The sequence below is a fragment of the Leguminivora glycinivorella genome, chromosome 6 (genome assembly GCF_023078275.1).
Source record: "Leguminivora glycinivorella isolate SPB_JAAS2020 chromosome 6, LegGlyc_1.1, whole genome shotgun sequence".
Classification (NCBI taxonomy): domain Eukaryota; kingdom Metazoa; phylum Arthropoda; class Insecta; order Lepidoptera; family Tortricidae; genus Leguminivora; species Leguminivora glycinivorella.
In genome coordinates, this window is record NC_062976.1 from 9757045 (window position 1) to 9782139 (window position 25095).

General features: G+C 37.1%; 3 protein-coding genes across 6 annotated transcripts in view; 1 reads left to right on the forward strand and 2 right to left on the reverse strand.

Annotated features, from left to right (window-relative positions):
• Positions 1–391: 391 nt before the first annotated feature.
• On the forward strand, positions 392–13722 carry LOC125226850. Of its 3 annotated transcripts, XM_048130984.1 has the most exons (6): positions 392–488; positions 915–1226; positions 1576–1776; positions 2006–2152; positions 3844–3955; positions 12307–13722. In XM_048130984.1, the coding sequence occupies exons 2-6, from the start codon at positions 1074–1076 to the stop codon at positions 12729–12731; spliced, it is 1038 nt and encodes a 345-aa protein (XP_047986941.1). In that variant the 5' UTR covers positions 392–488; positions 915–1073; the 3' UTR covers positions 12732–13722. The 3 variants fall into 3 exon arrangements, with proteins under 3 accessions (XP_047986941.1, XP_047986940.1, XP_047986942.1); XM_048130983.1 differs by having other exon boundaries at positions 414–1226; XM_048130985.1 differs by lacking the exon at positions 392–488 and having other exon boundaries at positions 1097–1226; positions 1559–1776.
• LOC125226849 (myb-like protein X) lies at positions 2202–11683 on the reverse strand. 2 transcript variants are annotated; one of them, XM_048130981.1, is made up of 2 exons: positions 11589–11683; positions 2202–7162 (listed from the first exon to the last, which is right to left on the reverse strand). In XM_048130981.1, exon 2 carries the CDS (start codon positions 7154–7156, stop codon positions 4331–4333), a length of 2826 nt encoding a protein of 941 aa, XP_047986938.1. In that variant the 5' UTR covers positions 7157–7162; positions 11589–11683; the 3' UTR covers positions 2202–4330. The 2 variants fall into 2 exon arrangements, with proteins under 2 accessions (XP_047986938.1, XP_047986939.1); XM_048130982.1 differs by having other exon boundaries at positions 4099–7162; positions 11593–11662.
• Positions 13713–25095, reverse strand: part of LOC125226852 — a 35649-nt gene continuing 24266 nt past the window's right edge. Inside the window, exons 3-5 of the mRNA XM_048130986.1 lie at positions 15909–16088; positions 15205–15341; positions 13713–14588 (exon numbers count right to left, since the gene is read on the reverse strand). Of these exons, the coding sequence (XP_047986943.1) occupies positions 14343–14588; positions 15205–15341; positions 15909–16088 (563 nt within the window). The 3' untranslated portion in view covers positions 13713–14342. The remainder of the gene's footprint in view (positions 14589–15204; positions 15342–15908; positions 16089–25095) is intronic.

Here is a 25095-nt window from a genome sequence, read left to right on the forward strand (position 1 = left end):
ACAGACTGTAATCTACATGGTGATCGCTATTTTTTTAACCCCCGACGCAAAAACGAAGGGGTGTTATAAGTTTGACGTGTCTGTCTGTCTGTCCGTCTGTCTGTCTGTCTGTCTGTCTGTCTGTCTGTCTGTTTGTGTGTCTGTCGGTGGCATCGTAGCTCCCGAACGGATGAACCGATTTAGATTTAGTTTTTTTGTCTGAAAGCTGAGTTACGCCGTGTCTTGCGTGGGCCGTTGCGTCTCATACTTCCATATCGATAAGGTTTTATTTCGTATGCGTCGCATCGCCGTCGCGCGACCATCGCGCGACCGTCGCCCACGCAAGCCACGGCGTTAGTCGGAAGTGTTCTTAGCTATGTTTCATGAAAATCGGTCTACTATGTCGCAGTCGGGGGCTTTTTCAAAATTTTAATTTTGTGGTTAGGTTTTTTTTTATGGACTTTTTGTGGTTAGGTTAGTTTTACATTAGAAGGAATAGAGATAATTTTGTTAGTAAACAGACTCTTTTTACACTACTTTATCAGTAAACAGCGCCATCTACAAGATAACGGTGAAGCTACATATAAAAATACGCCTCATTTGGATGTGATATGTGATCATTGCGGCTAGTTAAAAATAGCTATCTAGTGTGCTAGTAAAACAATGTCATTATTAACATTCTATTTAATGAAAATAAAGTTCTCTAATTACCACTTATTGAATTATTTAATAAAATAACGTCAATTTGCGCCATCTAGCAGCTTCTAGTTGAACTTCTTCGAATAGTTACTTTGTTATGATTTCTAAAAATACTCGTAGACTTATTACAATACATCTTACATAGATGACGCTGTTGTACTTAACTTTGTTCACGGTTTTGAAACCTTTGAAAGCATTGTGTCCAAGTCAAACTGTCAAACTATTTACCGCCATAGTGCAAATCTGCTAACGTATGAAAAGTTGAAATCAAAGCTCGAGTGCGCGAAACACAGGACACAATAAAGCTTGTGTGTTTGGTTTGTGATTTGTTGGCGAATTACGGATTGAATCATAATTTCAAGTAATGCAAGTACATCTTTAGAAAATTAATCGCAATGGAAGTTACGGTTACGCATATGAAAAACCCATTTTCGTTTTTCTTGAAAGAAAAGGGTGATGAGAGTGATCGACAACTTTCCGATGAGGATCGGTGTGATCTGCAGAACACCTATTTGAAAAAACAGTGGTCGGATGTGAACCACGGAAAAGTGAGTAGTCTCTAGGACAAGCGTCCTAATTTTATTGTATTTGTTGTGTTACTGTTAAAGTCTACCCACAACAGTGTTTATAACTTGTTCGATTTCTTGTTAGTAAATACACAGGTAATACCTGGGATGAAAGTTAGTTAAGTTTGAAATACCTAAATAGCTTAATTTTATTCATCAGAAGATTCAGAAGCTATGACTTTTCCAATAATCTTACCTTTAGTAATGTTCTTGAAAACCTCTTAATTGATACTAATTTGGATACCTTCTGTATGAAAATAATGCATGTGTATCCAAAGAAATTCAATTTGTCAGTAAATAGAAAGATTTGTTAGTTTTATTTTGATTCTAGTATGTTGCTGTATGGAACCAGGGTAAATGGACCCGTGGTGTTGTGCACATGGAGTCTCAAGTCCTAATCTGGTTGGTTGACTGTGGGTACTATGTACGACCAGATGAAAGCATGATCTATGTGGATTTACCTCGGGAATTTAAGAAATTACCTACAAAAGTTTTTGAAGCCAGTATTCATGGAGTGGTACCAATTGATAAGGTAAGGAGGTACAGAAGCCTTATATTAACTTAGCTGATTCATAATCTGAATGGTACTTAAATAAAATAGTCTACTGCTAGCATTTTTGACTTATAGATATCTAGAATACAAAATTATTTATTTCCTAGAAAACTGACAACTGTGACACTGTTCTGCTTATTATGGGTGGATTTCTCAAGTAACAATCTCTCTCAATGTGCTATACATTATATTATATGAATATTTTCAGGCACTCTCAGATGAATGTGAGATAGAAGATGTCATTGCTACCACTTGGAACCATGGGTCCATTGAAAAGGGCCATGAAATCATCAATCTGGCCAGAGCTATTTATTTTGTGCCCATAGCCCTGTTATCAACAAAGGGAAATGATGTTGTGAGTACCAAATACCTGTAAAGAAAATAAATATAAATAAAAGCTCATATCATTCTTGAGTCTATTGTATTACAGACACATACATAAAAATTATGCAATGTACAGTTGAAAGTTAAATAAAAACAAGAACAGACATTCTACTAAGAACAATGATGAAAAAATAACAGATTGAGCGTTCATAAATTATTATCACTTTTTAAGAGGCAACAAGAGTGAAATGCTAAAATTAAAAGGATTTTTCCCTTTCAATTTGGGAATTTAGTTAAATATACTGTCTTGTGGTACTGACTAGATTTACAGAAAAAAAATTGTGTTTTATGGACAACTCGGGTAAAGCATATTGCATAAAAAATCTTTAAAACTGAGGTACCACTCTCGACTTTTTTCTCCTCCAAAACTTAACTAATGGGAACGAAATTTCAGTATCTGAATAACAATGAAATAATCTGTGTCGGACCATTTCTTTTTTGGCTAATTGTTATGTATGAAATTCAGTGAACATCACTTTTTTTTTGCGGCATAATCAGTTTGGCCGTTTTTGGATAATTTTGATGGACTCTAGCGCCTTTAAAAATAAGAATATCAAAAAAATAATAATAATCTTAAATTATTTCTCTAGCTTCAAAAACCAGGAAATAGTCAAAAGCCAGGAGAATGTTTGTATTTGAACGGAGAATTGCGTCTTAAATAACCAAAATATAATTACATGTTGTACTCACAGCGGTCAATTTTGACTGGAAGATAATTTCAACTAATTGAAACATTTTCCATGTTTTACATTGCTAAATTACTAGAGTGCTATATGTGTCCATTGGTAATACATATTTATGGCTTCAGTGGACGCATATGCCACCTTAGGCATTATTATAAACACGGAAAATATTTCGATAAGTCTTATTGTTGAGCCATCAAAAATATATTGGATTGGAACCAATCACGCATGACCTATACAGGTTGGTCCAAACCTCGACGTCAAAAAAACGTCATTGGCTATCAGAATATACCCCATGTATATTGGCCGATTTTTTGTACTTTTCGAGTTACAATTTTTTTTGAAATTCTCTTCCGTAAGAAATTCTTGAGGAAGTAATTAATTTATTTAAAAAAAAAACCATTTGTAAAACCATCACTACGAACGGCGTATTTACTGGAAAAAAAAAATCAACGTCCTCACTTTGATACAAGTTGGATAAAAAAATACTAACTTTTACTTTCAAAATGTATCAAACTTACATTTTGTACTTAAATAACAAAATACCATCTACCCGAATGATTTTCGCCTTCTGCTTTTAGCAAAAAAAAAGTGATAAAACTTTGAACGTACAACTTTGAAATTGGTATTTTATTCCAACTTGCATCAAAGTGACGACGCTGGTTTTTTTTCAGTAAATACTTCGTTTGTAGTGATGATTATGCAAAAAGAAACTAGCAAAAAAACTCAACAGTTCTTTTTTTAAATGATTTTTTTTTAAGGGAAAAAAATCAAAAATTCGTAACTCGAAAAGTACAGAAAACCGGCTAATATACATGGGGGTATATTCTGATAGCCCATGATGCGGGAAATTTAACAAAAAATCTTGACGTCAAGGTTTGGATCACCCTGTATGTTTGCCAATAGGTCTTGTCTTGGGCAGTAAGCTCAATCGCCACAATTTTGCTATAAAAACACCTCACCTTTTTTTTTAATACAGGTGCTTGGCGACTTGTATGTGGACACTCTTAGCCAAGGCGTGGTTAACTTTATTGACCTGATGGAGCTGTGGCCCGTGCATTTGCAGAAGAACCCAGCAGTCTACATTGAAAGTAAGATCAATGGAGTCATAAAATTATTAGATTATGTGTATTCTTAAATAAAATTGGCACCAATAAATAACTTAAACTAATAAAAACAGGCAGATCAATATCTGGTCAACCACCTTCATATTATTGACAAAAAAACCACAACAAATGTTTGATTTTTATAGTCTCTTAATTATAATAATATGTCAGTGTGCATGGGAAAACGTCCCACTTTGTCGATTGCTATAAAGCCACTTTGTCAGTTTATTCATATAAAGATACAAGTAAATCTCGCCTTAATGGTAACCGACAAAAATGGGACATTTTACTAAACAACAGTACAAAAGTTCTTGATGTGATGACACTGAACAAACGGTGAACAATGGTGCTCACAAATCCTCATAAGATCACATTTACTGCTTTAGTTTTCCTAATAACTAATAACTGGACGGGGTCACTGCCATCTTCTGGCGGACTGTTTTCAGCCCCTGATTGTTTCTCTCTTTCTTTTTTCTCTTTAATTTTTTGATATCTTCTCTTCGACTCTTCTCTCCATTTCTTTCTTTGATTTCTTTTCTGAGTAGGTGTCATCTCACTTATGTTGAGAATTTTTTTGGTCGCTTTTCTGTTTTCATATTTTAAACTTTGCTTCTTTTTAAGTTTTGTATATAGTTCCGGATTGTTTTTGATACTGTGGTATCTTAGTCTCTCGCGTTCCCTCTTTTTAGCTAATTGTTCTTCCCGGCTCTGAGGTTTACGTTTCTCCTTTTTATCTTTCTTTGGTTGATATGCACTGTTCCGTTCTTCTCCTAGGTTTCTTCTTTGAATTGTTTGCTTACTCGTCAACGATTCTATTATCGGGGTATTAGTCTCTTGCGTTTCGTTTCTTTCATAGTTAAAATTCAGTATTGTATTGTAATTTAGCTCCTCACTTTCCGATTTTATGGAAAAGTCTTCTATACTGGTTTCTTCTCCTTCGTGTTCACTTGAGGAAGCCCTTTGAATTGGAAGCTGACAATTTCCAATACCATCCAATTTTAATTCTGGATTGTCATTAATGTTTTCATAGTTTAATTCAATACTTTCTTTCATGGCAACAACTTCTTCATTGTTCTCTCTTCCTTTTTTCTCTTTAATTTTTTGATATCTTCTCTTTGACACTTCCCTCCATTTCTTTCTTTGATTTCTTTTCTGAGTAGGTGTCATCTCACTTATGTTGAGAATTTTTTTGGTTGCTTTTCTGTTTTCATATTTTAAACTTTGCTTCTTTTTAAGTTCTGTATATAGTTCCGGATTGTTTTTGATACTGTGGTACCTTAGTCTCTCGCGTTCCCTCTTTTTAGCTAATTGTTCTTCCCGGCTCTGAGGTTTACGTTTCTCCTTTTTATCTTTCTTTGGTTGATATGCACTGTTCCCTTCTTCTCCTAGGTTTCTTCTTTGAATTGTTTGCTTACTCGTCAACGATTCTATTATCGGGGTATTATTCTCTTGCGTTTCGTTTCTTTCATAGTTAAAAAAATTCAGTGTTGTATTGTAATTTAGCTCCTCACTTTCTGATTTTGTGGAAAAGTCTTCTATACTGTTTTCTTCGCCTTCGTGTTCACTTGAGGGAGACGCCCTTTGCATTGGAAGCTGACAATTTCCAATATCATCCAATTTTAATTCCGGATTGTCATTAATGTTTTCATAGTTTAAGTGAACACTTTCTATTTTTATGGCAACAACTTCTTCATTGTTCTTATGTTTAGGTTTTTCTTTAGAATATGTATATGTGTCAAGACTATCTCTTATTTCTTCTCTTATTGGCACCATTAGATGTTTTTGTTTACGAGATGTCATTTCTACATTAGGAATGTGTTCTTTTTGCATTGTAATATTTTCATGTAATTTTTGGAAATCATCATTTAGTTCCAAATTAACACCTACATCGTCACTTTGCGCCTTTGCAGTGAAAACTTCTTCGATATTCTCAATGTTAGGTACCAATACGGTTTCTATTAAATGAACGGGGTAAATATCTGGTTCTGGTGGTTTGTTTTCCATTATTTGATCTTTTTGCTTTCTTTCCTCTCGAAATTTCTTCCTTTGCTTACTTTGTTGAGAAATTGGCATTTTACTTATAGGAAGTACTTTATTCTTTTCATTATTTCCAGCTTTTGTTTTTCTAATAGTTAACAACTGAACGGGGTAACTGGCATCTTCTGGTAGACTATTTTCAGCCCCTGACTGTTTCTCTCTTGCTTTTTTCTCTTTAATTTTTTGATATCTTCTCTTTGACACTTCCCTCCATTTCTTTCTTTGATTTCTTTTCTGAATAGTTGTCATCTCACTTATGTGGAGAATTTTTTTGTTAGCTTTTCTGTTTTCATATTTTAAAATTTGCTTCTTTTTGAATTCTGTATATAGTGCCGGGTTGTTTTTAATATAGTGGTACCTTAGTCGCTCGCGTTCCCTCTTTTTGGCTAATAGTTCTTCCCTGGTTTGAGGTTTATGTTTCACTTTTTTGTTTTTCTTTGGTTGATATCTTTGCTGTCTTTCTTTTCCTATGTTTTTTCTTTGAATTGTTTGCATACCAGTTGACAATTCTTTTATAGAGGTGTTAGTTTCTTGCGTCTTGGTCCTTTCATTCAATTCTGTATTGCTATTAATATTTAGCTCCTCACTTTCCGTTAATGTGGAAAAATCTGCTTCACTGTTTTCTTCTTCTACATGTTTACTTAGGGGAGACATCCTTTGCATTGGATGCTGGCAATTTTCAATATCATCCAAATTTAATTCGGGATTGTCGTTAAAGCTTTCAATGCCTAAATCCTCAAGTTTCATATTTATTGTTAAAACGTCTTCAGTGTAGTTTACATCCTCACTTTCCGCCTTTATGGTGATAAGTTCTTCTATATTCTCAGGAGTCGCTATTAATACTGTTTCTATTAAATGAACAGCATCAACATCACCTTCGGGTGGTCTATTTTCTGCCATAGACTGTCTCTGTTTGTCTTTCCTTTGTTGATATCTTCTTTTTGATTCTTCCCTCCATTTTTTCCTTTGAACACTTTTCTGAGTAGGTGTCATTTCACTCTTACACGCTAGCCTCTTTTCATATTTTAGTCTGTTTCTCCTCTGATATTCTGCATACAATTCTGGGTCTTTTTTAATATTTTGGTACCATAATTTAGCTTGCTCCCTCTTTTTGGCTAAATATTCTTCTCTGTTCTCAGGTTTGCTCATTATTGGCTAAAACAGAAACAATGTGATACGTAAATAAAATTATTCTGAGTATTAAGTTGATATGGGTGATTCTAAGTTAAGAGGTACTTTCGACGGCACTGACAAAAAAATATATTTTTTCAGGATAATACTTCATAATAACATATTTATTATTATTATTTATTTATTTATATAATTTAGGCAGGCAGTTGAAAAAACAACTGATATGGCCTGTATCCTGGTATCTTTTTCTAGGTTTATCTCATATTATTATTTCTCATATTATTTATTTTATAAAACTAAATGTTTTCTACCTGGGCACTCAAAATTATTACAGAAATTCATGTAAATTAGTCACAATCAGCTCTAATGTAGGAAAAATGTCTCCCCTGGCCTGTCCCCCAACCGAATTTATTTGTCAACAAGTAATTATGACTTTGTTAAAATTCACTTATTATTTTAATAGCCTTAATTTTACAAACATAAATAACTAAGGAACAGTATTTTATGAGTGGAATTTCTTATATTACTGTATTTAACAACCATTATGAACTCCAAACTTTGTCCTACGTGTTTCGTGTCTCGTCCCCTGGCTTTTTAGTTTTCGTTCAAAAGTCGGTTTAATTTGTTAATCTGTGGAGGTTCTGTCGTCTAATACACAGGGTGTTATGTGAAGTTACCGTCAAGAGGCGCGTAAGGCAACTATGCATCCGTTTTGTTGATTATTTCGGCCACGGCAATCGCTGGGTACAGAAATGTTGAGTGAATGCAGTCTTTCCTCTGGTCACTTTTATTTCACAATCATTTGTTTAAATACTAATATATATAACAATATCCACTGTAAATGTTGAATATATTGTTACGTTTATTTATGAATTGCGTATGAGAAACACTTTTACAGCTATTTTTGATTTTCATCGAAAATGTATCTCCCCTGGCGTATCAAAAAAGCCAGGGGAGATACTTTTGTACTAGTTTTGATTATTTTTATTTCCGTTTTCTCTTAACCTTTGTTTAGCGTTGTACCTATTTTTATTCTAGCTTTACGATAGAAGGTTTTCTTTCCAGAAAAACGCAACTATTAAGAAAAAAACCGGCCAAGAGCGTGTCGGGCCACGCTCAGTGTAGGGTTCCGTAGTTTTTCGTATTTTTCTCAAAAACTACTGAACCTATCAAGTTCAAAACAATTTTCCTAGAAAGTCTTTATAAAGTTCTACTTTTGTGATTTTTTTCATATTTTTTAAACATATGGTTCAAAAGTTAGAGGGGGGGGGACGCACTTTTTTTTCCTTTGGGAGCGATTATTTCCGAAAATATTAATATTATCAAAAAACGATCTTAGTAAACCCTTATTCATTTTTAAATACCTATCCAACAATATATCACACGTTGGGGTTGGAATGAAAAAAAATATCAGCCCCCACTTTACGTGTAGGGGGGGGGGTACCCTAATAAAACAGTTTTTTCCATTTTTTATTTTTGCACTTTGTTGGCGTGATTGATATACATATTGGTACCAAATTTCAGCTTTCTAGTGCTTACGGTTACTGAGATTATCCGCGGACGGACGGACGGACGGACGGACGGACGGACGGACGGACGGACGGACAGACAGACATGGCGAAACTATAAGGGTTCCTAGTTGACTACGGAACCCTAAAAAGAGGACACATTCACATTCAACTTCATATGAAATTTTCGTGAAGCTGTTTAATAAAAAGGTTTAATACTGATATTAAAAGGATAGGCTTTTGTTTACTTGTTGCCTATTGATTGTACATTAAAATTATTTTTGTTTTAATGGATAATATGGAGAAGTGAAAAATAAGTCAACTCATTAAGGAATTATCACTTTTCTTGCTGTAAAAATATTATGAAATGTAAAGTTTGAGTATAAATAATCAATAATTATAATAAAAACAATAAATAGAGTTATTTCTTAAAAAATAAAACTAAATTTTTCATACAACTGTCTCTTCCCTGGTCACAAAGTATCCTCCCCTGTGCAACAGTATCTCCCCTGGACTGAGTATTTCCCCTGGTCGCTGATAAAACACGATAAAACAAATAAATTGACTGGTCCTCTTTGTAAACACTTCAAATTGGCAGTTTTAACTAATACAAATAAACAAATAGGTAAAAAACAACAAAAAAGTTCGCGCCGTCTCTCCATACAACGTATTACCTCTTAACTTAGAATCACCCATATACTAACTGTGTATTGGGTGAATCATTTTGGCCATATATGCCCAATTTGGATGTTTGTGGGTCAGAGAGGTCTTAGAGACCACCAATAGGGTAGGCTACTTTCCTTCTAGTCAAATCAGCTTTTTTTTAACAACTGTCCAAACATATTTGAACTATCTGCTAACATGGAACAAATATGAAATTGTGTTGACTGATGTCACGGTCAACTCATTTGCTCTATCTCTATTTCTCTTCAACCACAGAACACCCCACTAGAAGCCAAATGCAAGCGATATTGTTCGAGACGCAAATCACCAATCCTTGCGGGGTGAGGCGGGCGCGCACGGTGCTGCCATTGGTCGTTTCAAATAATGGCGCGCCTTTATGATTAGCAGTAGGGATGGGAATGGGACATGTCTATTATAGACAATGGTACCGGTACCAGTACTGTGGTGAATTTGTTTTGCAACAAATTATAATATTATAATTAAATTATAATAAGGCCTAGTTACCCTTCGGGTTGGAAGGTCAGATGGCAGTCGCTTTCATAAAACTAGTGCCTACGCCAAATCTTGGTAGTAGTTTCCAAAGCGGACCCCAGGCTCCCATAAGCCGTGGTGAATGCCGATGCCGGGATAACGCAAGGAGGATGATAATTGTGATAGCATCTCAATAAAAATCATTCTAGTAACTAATAACTAAACTGTGCATTTTTACTTACGTTTACTAAGTTAAATAACCAACTAAATATTCTAAACTAATCAATGAACTAAATACCACTACAGACTCTACAGATTCTAGATAATTATTCACTATTACAAATCTGCTTTCTTTTATATTTCATAAAATGGTAGCACATGGTACGAACGGCAGTACGAAGTTCCCGCAACAGACATAAACTAACATGGCCCCATGCCTAGTCGTTTACGTGAAAGGAATAGCATATCACATTGTTAACCCGGTAAAGAGGGATGGACGCGCCTCGGCGCCGCTCAGCACAACAATATTGACCAGTATAAATGAACTCCGCGGACAATAAACAATATTCAACAAAATAATTAATTTGACTTAACTGTGGAATGTTGTTCCATCTTTTTTACATGTAGAAGTGTTAGAAGACTTGCCACACCACTTTATGCTGTAAGAGACCATTGTTTGCAACCAAAATTGATTATTTAAGATTTTTTCCCGAGCGGACACGGACACTGTTAGCGGGTCGTATACTTGGGCGCTACTGATCGGTCTCGCACGCGTTCAAACTTTTATAAACCTGATTTGTCGTATGCTTGGTGACCGCGAGTCGCCCTGTAAGGGCCATCTTGTTGTATTGATCTGTGTCTTCAACTTATTAGATAGAAATTGGGTTTAAAAATAAATAGGTATTGTCAATGTTTTTTTCTGCCTTTTCTTATAATTATCTGATACTTTATTTCGTGCATGGTATAATAGTACATTGTGCAACAAGGGGAGAAAGTTGAATATTACTAACGAGAGTAAATTAGACCACGACTGCTTGCCGAAGCGATTTAAAGACTCGAGTTAGTAATATTCATACTCCCCGAGTTACACACAATGTTTTTCATCACACTCGCAATGTAAAAAATATGTAAATAGATGTAAAAAAGTTAAGTATGGTACAAGAAGTTTCATTATTCCCTTGGGAGAACGATTTTTCTATAACTCATGCTACGCCTGCTGCACGCAGCACATTTAAAGAGCGGGTGTAATGAAAAATATTTTATTTTACACATCTTACATAGATCAACTTAGCATCAAACAAAGTGTGGCTTGGCTAAGTTGATCTGTGTAAAATCTCCCCCAATATCTATTTATTTATTTGGTTTATATCTATAAAATTCGTGGGCAGTTGGCAATCCAGGCCACTTATCACACAATACTTTTTAAGAAACCAGGGAACAAAACTCCTGTATTATAATTTTTTAACACATTTTCACTCTCCTACTAAAGGTAAAAAAAATATTAGTACCCAAAACCTTCAGTGACTACGATAGTAGGTGTATCTTTCACCTGTCTAATATTTTTCAAATTATGGACCGACATACACTTGAACAGAACAAAATATTGTTGCAATACTTGCAACCCGTTACATTAGGTATGTTTCCTTTTAAGTAATGCAAGTACTTAAATAGAAATAACACTAATATTTGCAATATTTACATGTATAGTATTGAAATAATAACATTTGCCTGGCAACGTCGTACTTTCGACTACCCACTGTGATTATAACAATTTTAATGTAACTTACCTACTTGCTATAAACTCTTGCTTGCATAAAATTTATTTCTGTTTATTATTGACGGCATTACGAATATTACGATGAAACTAACTCCAAGTGTTCAACTGTCAGCTGTCGACTGAACTGTCAGTCTGTCACATCACACTGTCATTTGTCAGTGACAGGACCGTTTGGGCGGGGGTGAGGCAGGCGGGCCGCAATAATGGTCGCGTTCATCGGACAGAAAAACGACAATATCGCTTTTCTATACGCATTTCAAAACACTTTTACGTATACCATAATACAATATGATGTAGTTCTCGAGTAGTTGTCGTTTTTTTTAACTAACGATAAAAATTAAAATCTCTGCTTGAGCCTTAAAAACCCGTGTACCTAAGTGCCGTTAAAAAAGTAGTTTCAGGGTAAAAGCTTCAATAAAACTGAATGAATAAATAAAATAAAACTTCTCGACATGTTCTTTATGTATTTAACCAACTGCAATAATTTAGAATAAAATACAATAACTTTCACTATGGTTAGATTGGTTAGATCCACAGTGAAAGTTATTGTATTCTAGTCACCCCGTAAATTACGAAAAATTATACAATGTATCTATGTCAGCATAACTCATCATATACATAATATGTTGTAATTAATTAAAAAGCGAAACGAGAACTTGACATAAATTATTACTTCTAGATGTAAATAGAACCTATAGATTAATCACTTCTAGTTTTTTATCCATCAGATATTTCCACGTTTTACTCGAGCCGGCGTAAACACCACGCATGCAATCTCAAGCCGGCCATGCCGCGAGAACTACCGACCCTGACTCCCGCCACCATCAGTCTCGAGCAGTACGAGGCCATCGCCAGGGACGCCCCGCGACTCCAAACCCCCGAACACTCCATCACCGACGAATGCAGCACCGTCCTCACCAACCATCACGATCACCATCTCACGGCAGACGAAATTGAAGAGTACTCCAAGATGTACATCAAAGTCAATGGCATACAGTATAACGTTTTAAACATTATACTTAACAAGTGCCACGATTTGAGGATGTGTGAAAAGTATAAGGATAAAAAGTCTGTCGGACGGGCGACCTCGCGACGTCCTAATACGTGTAGCTATCAACGCCCGATTTTGGATGATATCGAAGAATTTGCTTAGACGATTACGGCAGGCGCTATACCTCGAGCTTGCCACTCAAGCGCCTACAACTGTCTTGTAAACTGCTTCCATAGGTAGGCATAAGTATCAGATGTTATTTAATAATTAAGGTTAAGACACGTCCGCCTCCTTGCGAGTTAGGTGTTGCTTTTTTGTATAATTATTATGGAAAAACTTATCTTGCGTTGTGCGTAATAGAAATAATTTATTTGACAACATATTTGGAAGTAAATACCTAATTCCTTACTTAATACTTGAAATGTGCTGGCACTGCTGTCGCGTTAGTTTTTATGTTTGCAGGGCTATGATTTATTATACACTCAGCTACATTTCATGTTTTTTTTTCATGGCGTACTTATAAGTACGTACGTGTATAATATTATATTACATACCACGTTACTACATTTAAGTGCAATTTAAAGCTGGACTTATATTTTTTGCATAGCAAAGAAGCAGGTTTACATTGTGTAGGTACTTTAAGCATGTTATTTTCGTAAGTTACTTCATAGATATTTTTTCCTTATCTTAAATGGAGAGAATACTTGTTTGGAGGTTTTCTGACAGTATTGATATAGATTATAATTATTATATGTGATTGAAAGCAACGTTTATAAATGATGTTAAAAATTTAAGAATATGTATGAGGAGTTAATTATACTTAGGTATAGCATGTTTTTGTTTAGAACGTTATAGTTAAGATTTAGTAAATATTGTTACTAATGAAAAGTTTATATTTTTGTTAAGAAAGTTTTTTTTGTGAGCATGTGTCACATAATATAGTTTAAGTTGACATAATAATATGTATATGCTTCCTAATTTTTTTTATTTATTTTTTGTTATACAAAGGCGATGTTTTTTTTTATTTTTCATAAAAAGTACAAGTAATCTCACTGGAAATATAAACCTAACAGTACGACATAATAAAAGTTTTTTTGTTAAGATTAGAAATGTAAAACGACAAAGAAATAAAACAAGTTAATGATCTTCTTAATTTTATTTTATATACAAATAAAAATTCGTCCCTAAGGTGATACACTAAATTCAACTTATTTGATACTTAAATTAAATTTACTGTACAAAATATTGTACGATGTAAAACAGGCAGTGGTGCTGGGATTTCGATGTCACCTGGTATGGAAATTTGGTCAATGTAAAAGGGCCTTTAATCATCCTATGAATTCTATGAAAAGCTTAACAGGGCTACAGTGGTTTGGATCACAGTTAATGCTATATTTCAAAACAGGTTGTAAGTAGAATTGCCCCTAAATATGTTACAGTGCGATCACAGTAACATTAGTGATTACGGTAACAGGTTCCGATTTAAATAACTAAATATTAGTTGGCATGGCTACAGTAGCTCACAAAATTGCTACATTTGAAAACATTGGGTTTAAGTAGAATTAAAATTGCCCCTAAACATGTGATCACACAGAGTGATTACGGTAACAGAGATTTAAATAACTAAATATTAGTTGGCATGGCTCACAGTAATGCTACATTTGAAAACATTGGGTTTAAGTAGAATTAAAATTGCCTCTAAACATGTTATAGTGTGATCACAGAGTGATTACGGTAACAGAGATTTAAATAACTAAATTAGACGGCGGTTGATCACAGACGGAGCCCCGGGTTGGTGCTGGCGACGTAGTTGAGGAGTTCCTCGGAGTCCTCGCAGACGACGGGCTTCTCGTGGTAGCAGGCGACGTCGTGCCACGCGATGCCGTCGTTGTACACGTTGTTCAGGACGGAGAGGCAGGACTCGGCGGTCTGGTTGATGTCGAACTCGGCGTTGTCGGGCTGCGGCCGCTTCTTGTGCCCGGTCTGCGACCACGGGTTGTAGCCCCAGCCGTTGGGGATCTGGAGCGGAAAGAGCGATATGAATAAGGAAAATGGAAGTGTTAACGCGATGTCTGGTATGGTTTGAATATAAATTCTAATACTAGTGGGTTATGCGTATGTGAATTGTGGTAAATAGCGTCTCTTTTAGCAAGAACGATTTAATACTGAACTGATAAAGCCCATACAAAAAAGCGTACCCCTTGAAATATATGGGCCTTTTAGGCTTAAAACTAGGCGCTGTTCGCAGCCTGGAAGTGGCCAAAATCATATTTTCCCCAAATATTTTTGCGTGTTCTTATGTTTTGTAAGAACAAATTACATTATTTCTTTATTTCAAAATCATGACATCACGCCAATACACATTTTGACAAAAAAAAATCATCAGTTAGGTATGATAGTATTTAATAGGTGGTGCTAAAAAATCGAGGTTACGATTCTTAGTATGAAGTATGTAAATCCTATATAAATAAACCTTGCTTTTAGCAATAAAATGTAGGTAATACTAATACCTACTTTAAATTTATTGAGTTAATCTGTATTTACCATTTATAAGTAGGCACCTGGTACAAAACATTCATTCTACAGAAACATCCCACATGTGCTATTGTATAACAGATTTGCAGGAGACACTTACCCTGTTGGTGGGCGAGACCTTTTCGCGGTTGGCGGACCAGAACCACCCGAAGATGTTCTTAGGTTCAAGATCCTTGCGTCCCTCGCAACCCTTGAAGTCGCAGAGGCGACCGGACGTCCAGATGTAGGGCACGTCATCTGCAAGGAGGTAAACATATTTGATAAGTTTAATGATTTCATAAATTATTGTGTCATTGTGTATGTACATGGTATACTTGAAATATCAGGGCCATCACGCCATCAGGGGCCTTTTTTTACTACAGATAATAGCTCAAGTCGTGTTCACCTAATAGGTTCCTACAGTGAATCGAGAAAATCGTCTCATAAATATGGTACTAACGCTCCTATTACACCGGACTAAGATGCTATGGGACATATTTTTGAGTAAGATGTGTAGACTCATATTTTCACACTTGACTTTACCTATTAGTTTAATAGGTACCTTCATCATAGATAGTTGTACTTCATTGTGTGCAAAATTTCAACACTGCTGGATAGAGTAGGTATGAGGTTATTCTCCTCCTGAGTTTCTATAGAAAAGAGATCACCATGGATTCGCTGCATAGGTTGCTATCCAACTAGTTCATCTAGGTTACGGTGACCGCTTTCCATCAGGCGGACCGTATGCTTGTTTGCCACCGACGTAGTATAAAAAAAATTGCAAGCCAGCGCGGGCACGTCTGACATTTTAAAAGTGGAACTTACTCTGCTGAATGAGCTTGAAGATGAGGTTGTTCTCCTCCTGCGTCTCCATGGAAACCAGGTCCATGCAGTACTCGCGACAGAGGTTGCGGCCATCCAGCCAGTCCATCTTCTTGTTGGCTAGCGCGGGCACGTGTCCGCTGTAGAAGTAGTTATGTCCTCGGTAGAAGAATTCCTTTGGTCCTGAGGAAATAAAAGAAGATCGTTGAAATATGGTTGACGTTATATGATGGAGGAAGCTCCTGAATGGTATATTTTTATGACTTTTAATTTGACATTTAGAACTCCAGCAACGTTGACCACCAAAGCCCACGACGTTGACTACAGCTACTATGAGTACCTACTACTAATATCTCCTCGCGGCTTCTAGAAGGTTCGCCATAGCGTGCTGGCGTTCAAGAGGTTATAAGTTCGACAACGGATTGAAATAATTTACTGCGGATAACTTTTCTAACTGGCAACATTTAAGTATTATTCAAGTAGGTATATTCCCATTATTAGATCTCAGTATTGCCAGTAGTTAGATATTTTTTAATATTGCATTAATATTATAAGTCAAAATAACATAAAAACTAATTCATAACAATTTAATTACAATCAGATATTCCGAATATAATTGATTTTATCACTGAGTTGCTAGAACATGAATAGTATCTTTTCATGAATAGTATTTTTTGACGACCGGTCTGGCGCAGTCGGTAGTGACCCTGCCTGCTGCGCCGCGGTCCCGGGTTCGAATCCCGGTAAGGGCATTTATTAGTGTGATGAGCACAGATATTTGTTCCTGAGTCATGGATGTTTTCTATGTATTAGCTTCGTGCGAAGTGCATGGAGGGGGTAAGCAAAGCGATCGCAGTGCTTGCGGTTGTCAAAATTGACACTGATTGTGGTTGTCATCTATCAAAACTCATAAAATATAATACAATGCCTTAATAAGATCACTCATGGACTTTGGTTCCATAATAATAGAACCATGTCGCAAAAAAGATCTTAAAAAATTAGATGCTATCCAGGCAAAAGCCCTCAGAATAGTAACAGGGGCTATGAGATCTTCCCCTGTTAGAGCACTTCAGGTGGAATGTGCTGACCCTCCTCTAAATTTCCGTCGCCAATATTTGGCTGACAGATACCTACTCCGCTCTTCTCAATTAGAAAATCATCCCATTTTCCCAAAACTCCAAATTTTGCAGGCCCATATTGAAGTAAACGCTTTCTGGCTTAGAAAACAAAAACCAAACCTTTATACCAGTCTAAACAGATTATATGATATCAACGTCCCCATAGCTAAATTTCCAAAAATACCCATTTATACTGTTCCTTATGCTGCCTTAATGTTCGAACAAAAATCTGTCAAAATCGGCGTTACGCGAAGTTCAAATAGCATAAATGAAAAATTCCTGATTGCAATAAGAGACAAATGGAAGGAATGGGATTTATTTTTCTCAGATGCTTCTAAATCTGTCAATAGCTCTGTTGGCTGTGCTTTCATTCATGATAACCTCGAATCAGTCCACAAATTTCAACTTCCTTCAGTTTGCTCTATTTTCACTGGGGAATGCGTAGCCATTTTGAAAGCAACCAGATACATTATGGAACACAAACTGTCTAAATCTGTAATCTTCTCCGATAGCTTAAGTTCAATCCAGGCTATCACCTGTAATTCTATCAAAAATTGTGCGAAAACCCCTATAATTTGCTTAATCAAAGAATCCCTCTTTACTTGTCACCTATTAAATTTAGACGTTCAGTTATCATGGATCCCTAGCCACAAAGGCATTCATGGTAATGAATTGGCTGATAAAGCTGCAAAAGAGGCAACTGTAACTGGTAGTAGGTGTTTCTATCAATGTTTTAGTAAGGACTTGGATGTGATTTCCTCGACAAAGCTGAACTCTGATTGGTCAGATCTTTGGATTACTAATAATAAATTACAGTTCTTTCAAATTCAGCAAAAAATTTACCCCAAACCTTGGTTCTTTAAATTTAAATTTAATAAGAAGGTAACGAGCTGCCTGATTCGCCTTAGACTGGGTCATGTCTGTTCTCCAGAATTCCTATACAAGATAAAGAAAAAGCTAGCCCAGAATGCCAATGTGGTTATGGCGTGGGCACAATCGAACATATATTTTTTGAATGCCCATCGAACCGTTTTTGCTTATACGATCTCTTACTTAAATTGAAAGTCCCTCTTCCTTGTAATATAAAATCTCTTTTAGCTAGCTCAGATCCCAAAGTATTAAAAATGATAGCACATTTTCTGGAAAAAAATAATATCAGTTTGTAAATATTGCGTATATACCTAGTTGTATATGTTTATTATGTTCATAATATTATGTACCAAGTATGCAACTTATTACTTTTGATTCAAAATTTGGGGTTAAATTTTTAGGTGCACTCCTGAAATCACCCTACTCACTTGACATTGGCAAAGTGCCCTGGCAGCAAAAGCCAATCCTAACAAAAAAAAAAAAAATATAATACAATGTGTAATGTTTGATATGGGGCATCAATGTTGTTTCGTTGTTAATTGTAAAAATAATGGCATAAATAGTCGTTGCACGTTCTATGTGTTTCTTAGAGCACACTGAAAATTGGATCAAAGAACTAAATGGATAGCTACGGTGAAAAGGAAACGTAAGTGACATGTCAAAACAAACCATTATAATAAATTATATTTAAACTTTGTTTACCTAATATTGTTCAATACGCTGTTAGTATTTTTCCTACCGTAAAAGATTATGCTTAAAGATTCAGGCCTAGCTTGGGAATAGGCCCGTGTCGGATATTTCTGCGGCCGCGGACATGACTAGGTACTTACGTTTAGACTTGTTTTATGTGGCATTAACGGGACGGAGGTTTAGCGAATACCATATCACTAGCTCGAAGAACTTGTACCATTACTCCTATGTTCTTCAAGATTCCTTATATGCCCTGCCAGCACCAATTTATTGACTCTTTCTGTAGTCTGGGGTTGGAAGTTTATACCGTGAGTGATGGCTTTGGAAACTGATTTTTGGTATTATATCCATGTCTTTATAATCTATCTACCTAAATTACACTTGAAATAGTAGCTCTTGTTATTCGATTTATTTAAAATTAACGAAAAATCGTTAAAATATAATGTTTGTTTACATGTCATTTTTTGACATTTTCCACTTCAAGTTCACATGGTAGTGGGCGTAATTGTCGTGCACGTAGCCAATATAATTATGTATTTATCTATTTAAGTATGTATATCGTCGCTTAGCACCCATAGTACAAGCTTTGCTTAGTTTGGGGCTAAGGTGATCTGTGTAAGGTGTCCCCCAATATTTATTTTATTTATTTATCTGTCTTGGATGGAAATAGTTAACTATGGACTTATGGAGTATGTGAATATTTAACTCAATTTCCTCAAGACAAGTTGCTGATGCTGATGGCCCTTATAAGTGCGTCCTTATGTCGCATACTTATAAATAATAAATAAACACAGTCGCGAGGTCGTATGTTCTAACCTCACGTAATATCGGCGTGAGTGAATAAATAGTGAATAATAATTTACATACATCCGCGGAGCTAATATGCGACCCTCGACATGGGTCGTGTACCCCGAATTGCGACACCACGGATTCTGCGATCACGGTCATGGCATTGCTCCTGGATCGGAACATGCCAAATAATTATTTAATTCTTTATTGTTAGCCTAGGAGTTGCACAACTTCCCCCCGCAGGTTGCTCACCTTGTCGTGGTGGAGGGGCTTAGTAACCGTGGCTTGGTCACCCACGGTGAAGCGAAGAAGCAACCAGGGCCGGCTTGTTGATGGGCGAGCTGGCCCGAGGAGGACGCTCCAAGTGGGCTTGTAAAGCCCACTTGAGATGCTTCTAGGAGGACTGCCGTGGGAGGGAAGATCCGGCAGTATGGGATGCCGCTCTGTGCCCTCCCACGGTAGCCGAGGTGGGATCGCAGGGGGAGAGGCGTGATGGTATAACGGTGCGCCACTCTCCCTACCCCCTGCGACCTTGGCGGGGCCGCTCCGCTGTAGCGGCATTGGTGGGGCCGCAAGGGAAGAGGAGTGCCGGTATTACGGTGCGCCGTTCTCCCTATCCTTTGCGGCCGACTTGGTTAGCGGTGGAACCAGAGACCATTTCCACCGCCGGGCGCCGGAACTCTTCTGGCGCCCATGGCCTCTTTGTGGCGGACTCGAGGGGGTCCGTCACTGTACCCATAAGTGGCCGAGGAGGAGGGTGCGCCCTGTCATCTGGCGCACTCATTGTGGAGGGCCGTTGGGCATCCACGGAGGAGCTGCAAGTGGGCGGCTGCCGCCGGCGGGGTCGCCGTTGTGAGCGTAAGTGTTCCGGTAACCCCGCCAACAAGGCGGCGAGGTGGCATGTGGGGGGGTTTTTAGTGGGTATACCGTGGCCTCATTAGCTAATACGGGAGTCCCACATAACCACTAGGGTCCCCCCTCGCACCCTAGTGGTATGCGGAACGCATTTTCCCCCCCCTAAACAAAAAAAAAAGGAGTTGCACAACTTGCGCGCGCGTAACTTTGGTCAGGCAGCATGAAAAATTGTAGTAGCCAAGGTGGTCAAATACTTCGTCGTACTAAATGTGTGTGGTGTGCTGTACCGTCAAACCCGACGGATTATAGGTACTGTTGATGCAAGCTTTTATATTTGGTTGCACCCGATAGAAGTAGTTGATGTAACACTGTTATCTACATGACTGATAGTCTGTTGGTTAGCTCTTCACGCTTCCACCGATGAAACCATAAAAAAAGGCATGCATACATTTTGGAGTTCGAGGAAGGACATACTTAATGTGTAAATGAGGCAGAAGCTAGTGCCAAGATGAGCTTCATGTTATATGATGTTAGCCTTTGTCACATTAATTAAGGAAGTAGATAGATATATAACGAATCTAAGCGGCGTGAAAATATGACAAAATAAAAAAAAAACCTAGATGATGCTGTGCTCAAGGTGCATCGTTTGGCCTTTAGGCATTATATTTGCATTAGACAACTACGTATGGTATGTGTTTACAAATTACTTGTTTTTGTAAGTAAACACAAAATATTACGTAAGGTCACTGACTAATTTACAAAATAACTACCTATGTACTTGTATCACAGAATATAATATAATATTGTACCTTGAATTTTTCTCTTAGATAATTGACCGAGCGAAGTGAGGTTTTAGGGTCAACTGTGCATTTTCCTTGTTTGTGTATGATATAAAATAATTGTTTTTACGTAATAGGCGGCAAACGAGCCGTCGAGCCGCCTGATGTGAAGCAGTCATAGACCCACATGGACATTAGCAATATCAGTGGAGTGGAGCCACTTTTGCGTTGCTAATAACCCTTTGAGAACCCTAAATGCAAGTATTTCTTGAAGAACTCCATGTTACGAGTGTAGCGCAAGGGAAACACGTCCGGAAGTAGTAGGTTCATTTCCACAACTTGCACGTTATGGGCAAAAATGGGCGAAAAGACAGTTTTTTGCCAGAGTCAGGGAAGTGTAGAGGAAAATCAAGTTTACGTTTGGACACGCTTCGTTCTCAGTTATCATAAAAAAAAGTTCGAATATGAGAAGGATGGACCCACAAAATGAGGAGTTAGATAAAATGAGTGTCGAGATCGCGGGGTTTCTATTCAGGGTAAATTAAAAGCTTTTCAGTGCCACTAAAATACCGCACCGATGTTTGTTTGGTGTTTACGTTTGGAACCTTAAAGGATGAATGATTGATTTGCTTCAAAGTTATTTCATAAGTAAGGTTGTATACCTACGTACGTGCTATAGAGGCAGATGCGTCGGTCACGCGGTGCCAATGCCAACTAGGCCAAGGAGCCGCGGGCATGTACATCGAATTGTTATTTACTAACAATACGATGCCCCCGAGGCGGCCGTCGGGCGATAATTTGCCGAAATGTCGGCGGACAATAACTGATTGCAATAATGATACTTTGATATGAAAGTGCGTATAGATATAATATTATTTAGCAATTTGCTTTTCTCGCAGACTGTCGAAGACACAATTCAGAACAGATCAGCTGGGTGATTAGGTTATGAGGTGAAATCCCACAAACGCTTGTATTAGCACTATGATGCCAGCCGGATTGCTGGATGCTCGATTCAGTAATTGCAAACCCTAGCGCCACAGTAAATAAACTGCTTGCTAAACGTCGTTGGTAGCCGAACAAAGTGAATAGAAAAAATGGTTTAATTTTCAGGTTTAAAGAATCGACGACGAAACTGATGAATTTTGGTAGCTTACAGCATTCAAAACTCCTAATAGTTCTTATTTCAAAGGCCGGTTCTCTTATGATTTAGGTACGCAGGTACCTACATGTATACCGTATACCTACTCATTTTACGAACAACTGATACAATAGAACCCACTAAAGTTAATTACATCGAATTGCACAAATATTAGTAACGACTAGTAACGAGTAGGCAATGATTGCCGAGGGAATGTGTTAAGACTTTAGGAGTCGCACGCAGACAATTATAGCGAGACCTTGCGCGGTGACAGACAGACAGATGTGCGATTGTTCGTCTATCGAGCACGCAACTCCGGTGCTATAAACCTATCTTATTGTTTTCACACACAAGTACGTCGTTATGCGTGCCATTATTCAAGTAGCCGCATACCGAAACGGCTGAGTGCTAGACGTCTATGACGATTTACCTTCATGTTTACGTCTCGCATCATCGTAAAGCATTAACATTTAGCAACGATCGAGCCGCTTATAGGTTTTAGCATGGAGAGGCATAAAGATGTAATAAGTTGCACGTTAGCAATATTGAGAGGGTACATATTTGGACGAAGGCTAGATTGCGAAACGGAGGGTCTCGTGACTGTATTGTGCGGTTAGTTTGTGTATCGATCGTCGAGATAACTTGCTCTTGCATCAAAAGACGTGATGTGTGCTCGTCAATAGCCTAATCCGAGTCACGTAAACTCGAGGTGGTAAATACGTCATAAAAATAATCAAGAACACAATTTATTTTATGAGATAGGAGGTTAATAGGCAAACAGTTGAAATATCAGGAAGGTTGTAGGGTGGACATTACCGGCCTTTAAGATGGGTGTCCGACTGTATACTTTCTTCTTGAAGGTTAACTCGATTCAATATTGATGCGAAAGATTCATTTAACTAAACTGCATTGCCTCAGCAAGTAACATTTTCATCGGCTGTATAAGAAATGATATAATGCTATAATATAAATCTTAAATAGTAAAATAAATATTTGTTAACGAGACACTTTACACACACATTTACATGATTCTAAAAGCTTTTATTGATAAACGACTGATTTATCGGCATCGGCACTTGAATCAGTGACGAAATAATCCCTAAGTCGATATCACCTCAGCAATAATAGCCCTTCAAGGCTACCAATGCAATTAAAAACATTTTTCTTTTAATTATTCGAATATTTCAACATGCTTTTAAAGACTTATCAAGGGCCTGTAAAGATCAAAAGACGTGTGTATATCAGCAAAGAAGTGTGAGTAATTGCAATAATACGCATGCAGCCCATGCAGGCAATTAGCTACTGATTGAAACCGAAATGTATGTGACCATAGCAATTTTATTACTAAATTGTCTTAACACCGTTATCGTCTTACGAATGGGTAATAAAATGCGACGGCTTTATGAATATTGAGGTATCGAGGACGCCGCAGACTCATGTGTCCCGTGACCGGCCGGCCGTGAGCCAAAACTCTGCCAAGCTTATTTATCAGAATCAATTTAAACTTAATGAGAAGCCATTAAACAATCAGAAGCCAAATGACGCTTATCTGTTAAAGTGGAAATTGCTAAATAACTGGATGCTCAGCAATAACGTAGCCAACGTCACTCATGACTAAGAACTTTTTCCCTCACTAGCTCGGAAACACGTGTTTTGTCCTTTAATACCAGCGGGTAAAAACGCATTTTATCCACTAGTGGGTAAAGTAATTTGACCTTGAATAAAGTCAAATTAACTGCTTTAAAATTGATAAAAGTAGGTGAATCTAGTAATAAAGATGATTTACCACCTGTGGAAATACTGGAAGCAGTGATAAACGCATTTTTTGCGTTGTAATTTCCTCGCTATAGTGAGGGGAAAAGTTTTGTGTTATACTCGAGTGCAAATGTATTTTACTTCTCGTGTGTTAAAAAACTCGCAAGTTCAGGATTCTATTCTCGGTATTTTTATAATTTCAAGGCAGCCCGTCTTGAATATTTACTAGTATCTACTAATAATACTTAATTAAATTACATTGAGTAGTTCCGCTAAAACTGGCAAATTATTGACGATTTTGGCGAATGTATAATATTATAGGACAGGAGACTCCTTGGAGTCCTTGGGAATACATTAGTACATCAAAGCCTTCGACCTAGGAGTGCGCCTCACTGACATTAGGTCAAGAATACATCTATGAGGATAGAATCAAATGTGTCGATACGTAATATGTAAATACAGTTGAATAAATAGCCGGCCAGCTACATACAGCAACAAGTGTTTGCTATGTCTACAAAGTTATATCATAATTTGGTCGTTAATTCATTATCTAGTCGTATCGCAGTTTGTAAAGCCAGATGTTTACTAAGTTGCAAGTTGCGAAAAATCCCGAGTTGCTCAACGCTGGAGAATGATTAATGACGTTACCTTATAATTTTATCTCAAGCACTGCGACTAATTGGTTAAGATTTCAGTTTACATACGTAAACTCACGTCCGTATACGTGAGTTTACGTATGTAAACCCAAACTGCTCAAGTTTCAGTGCCACTCGTATCAAATAAGAGGTTGAAAGAAAATGAAATCCCGATTTTTGATTGCAGTAATGTGGTAATAGGTTGCTAGCCCGTCGCCCACACCATTTGACCCTACATGGCCTACATCTTACAGTCGACTTCTACGACACGGGGAAACGGGGTCCTTTTAGTTATACCTAGATATATTGTATACCTATTATACCTAACTATATTTGTTTAAGCCACTCAAAACCTTCTGCGAGGAACAAATTATGATTAAGTAAGTCACAAGAACCGAACTAAGTGTCACAATAAACACTTATGTATCTTCAACAAAGTGTTAAGCGTGAAGAGTGAAATCATAAAGTACCTAATCAGAAAAACCTCAACAATTTAAATACCCCGCACCTAAAAATAAACTCAGCATGCAATCTGAAACTATTCTCATTCCATATATTCAA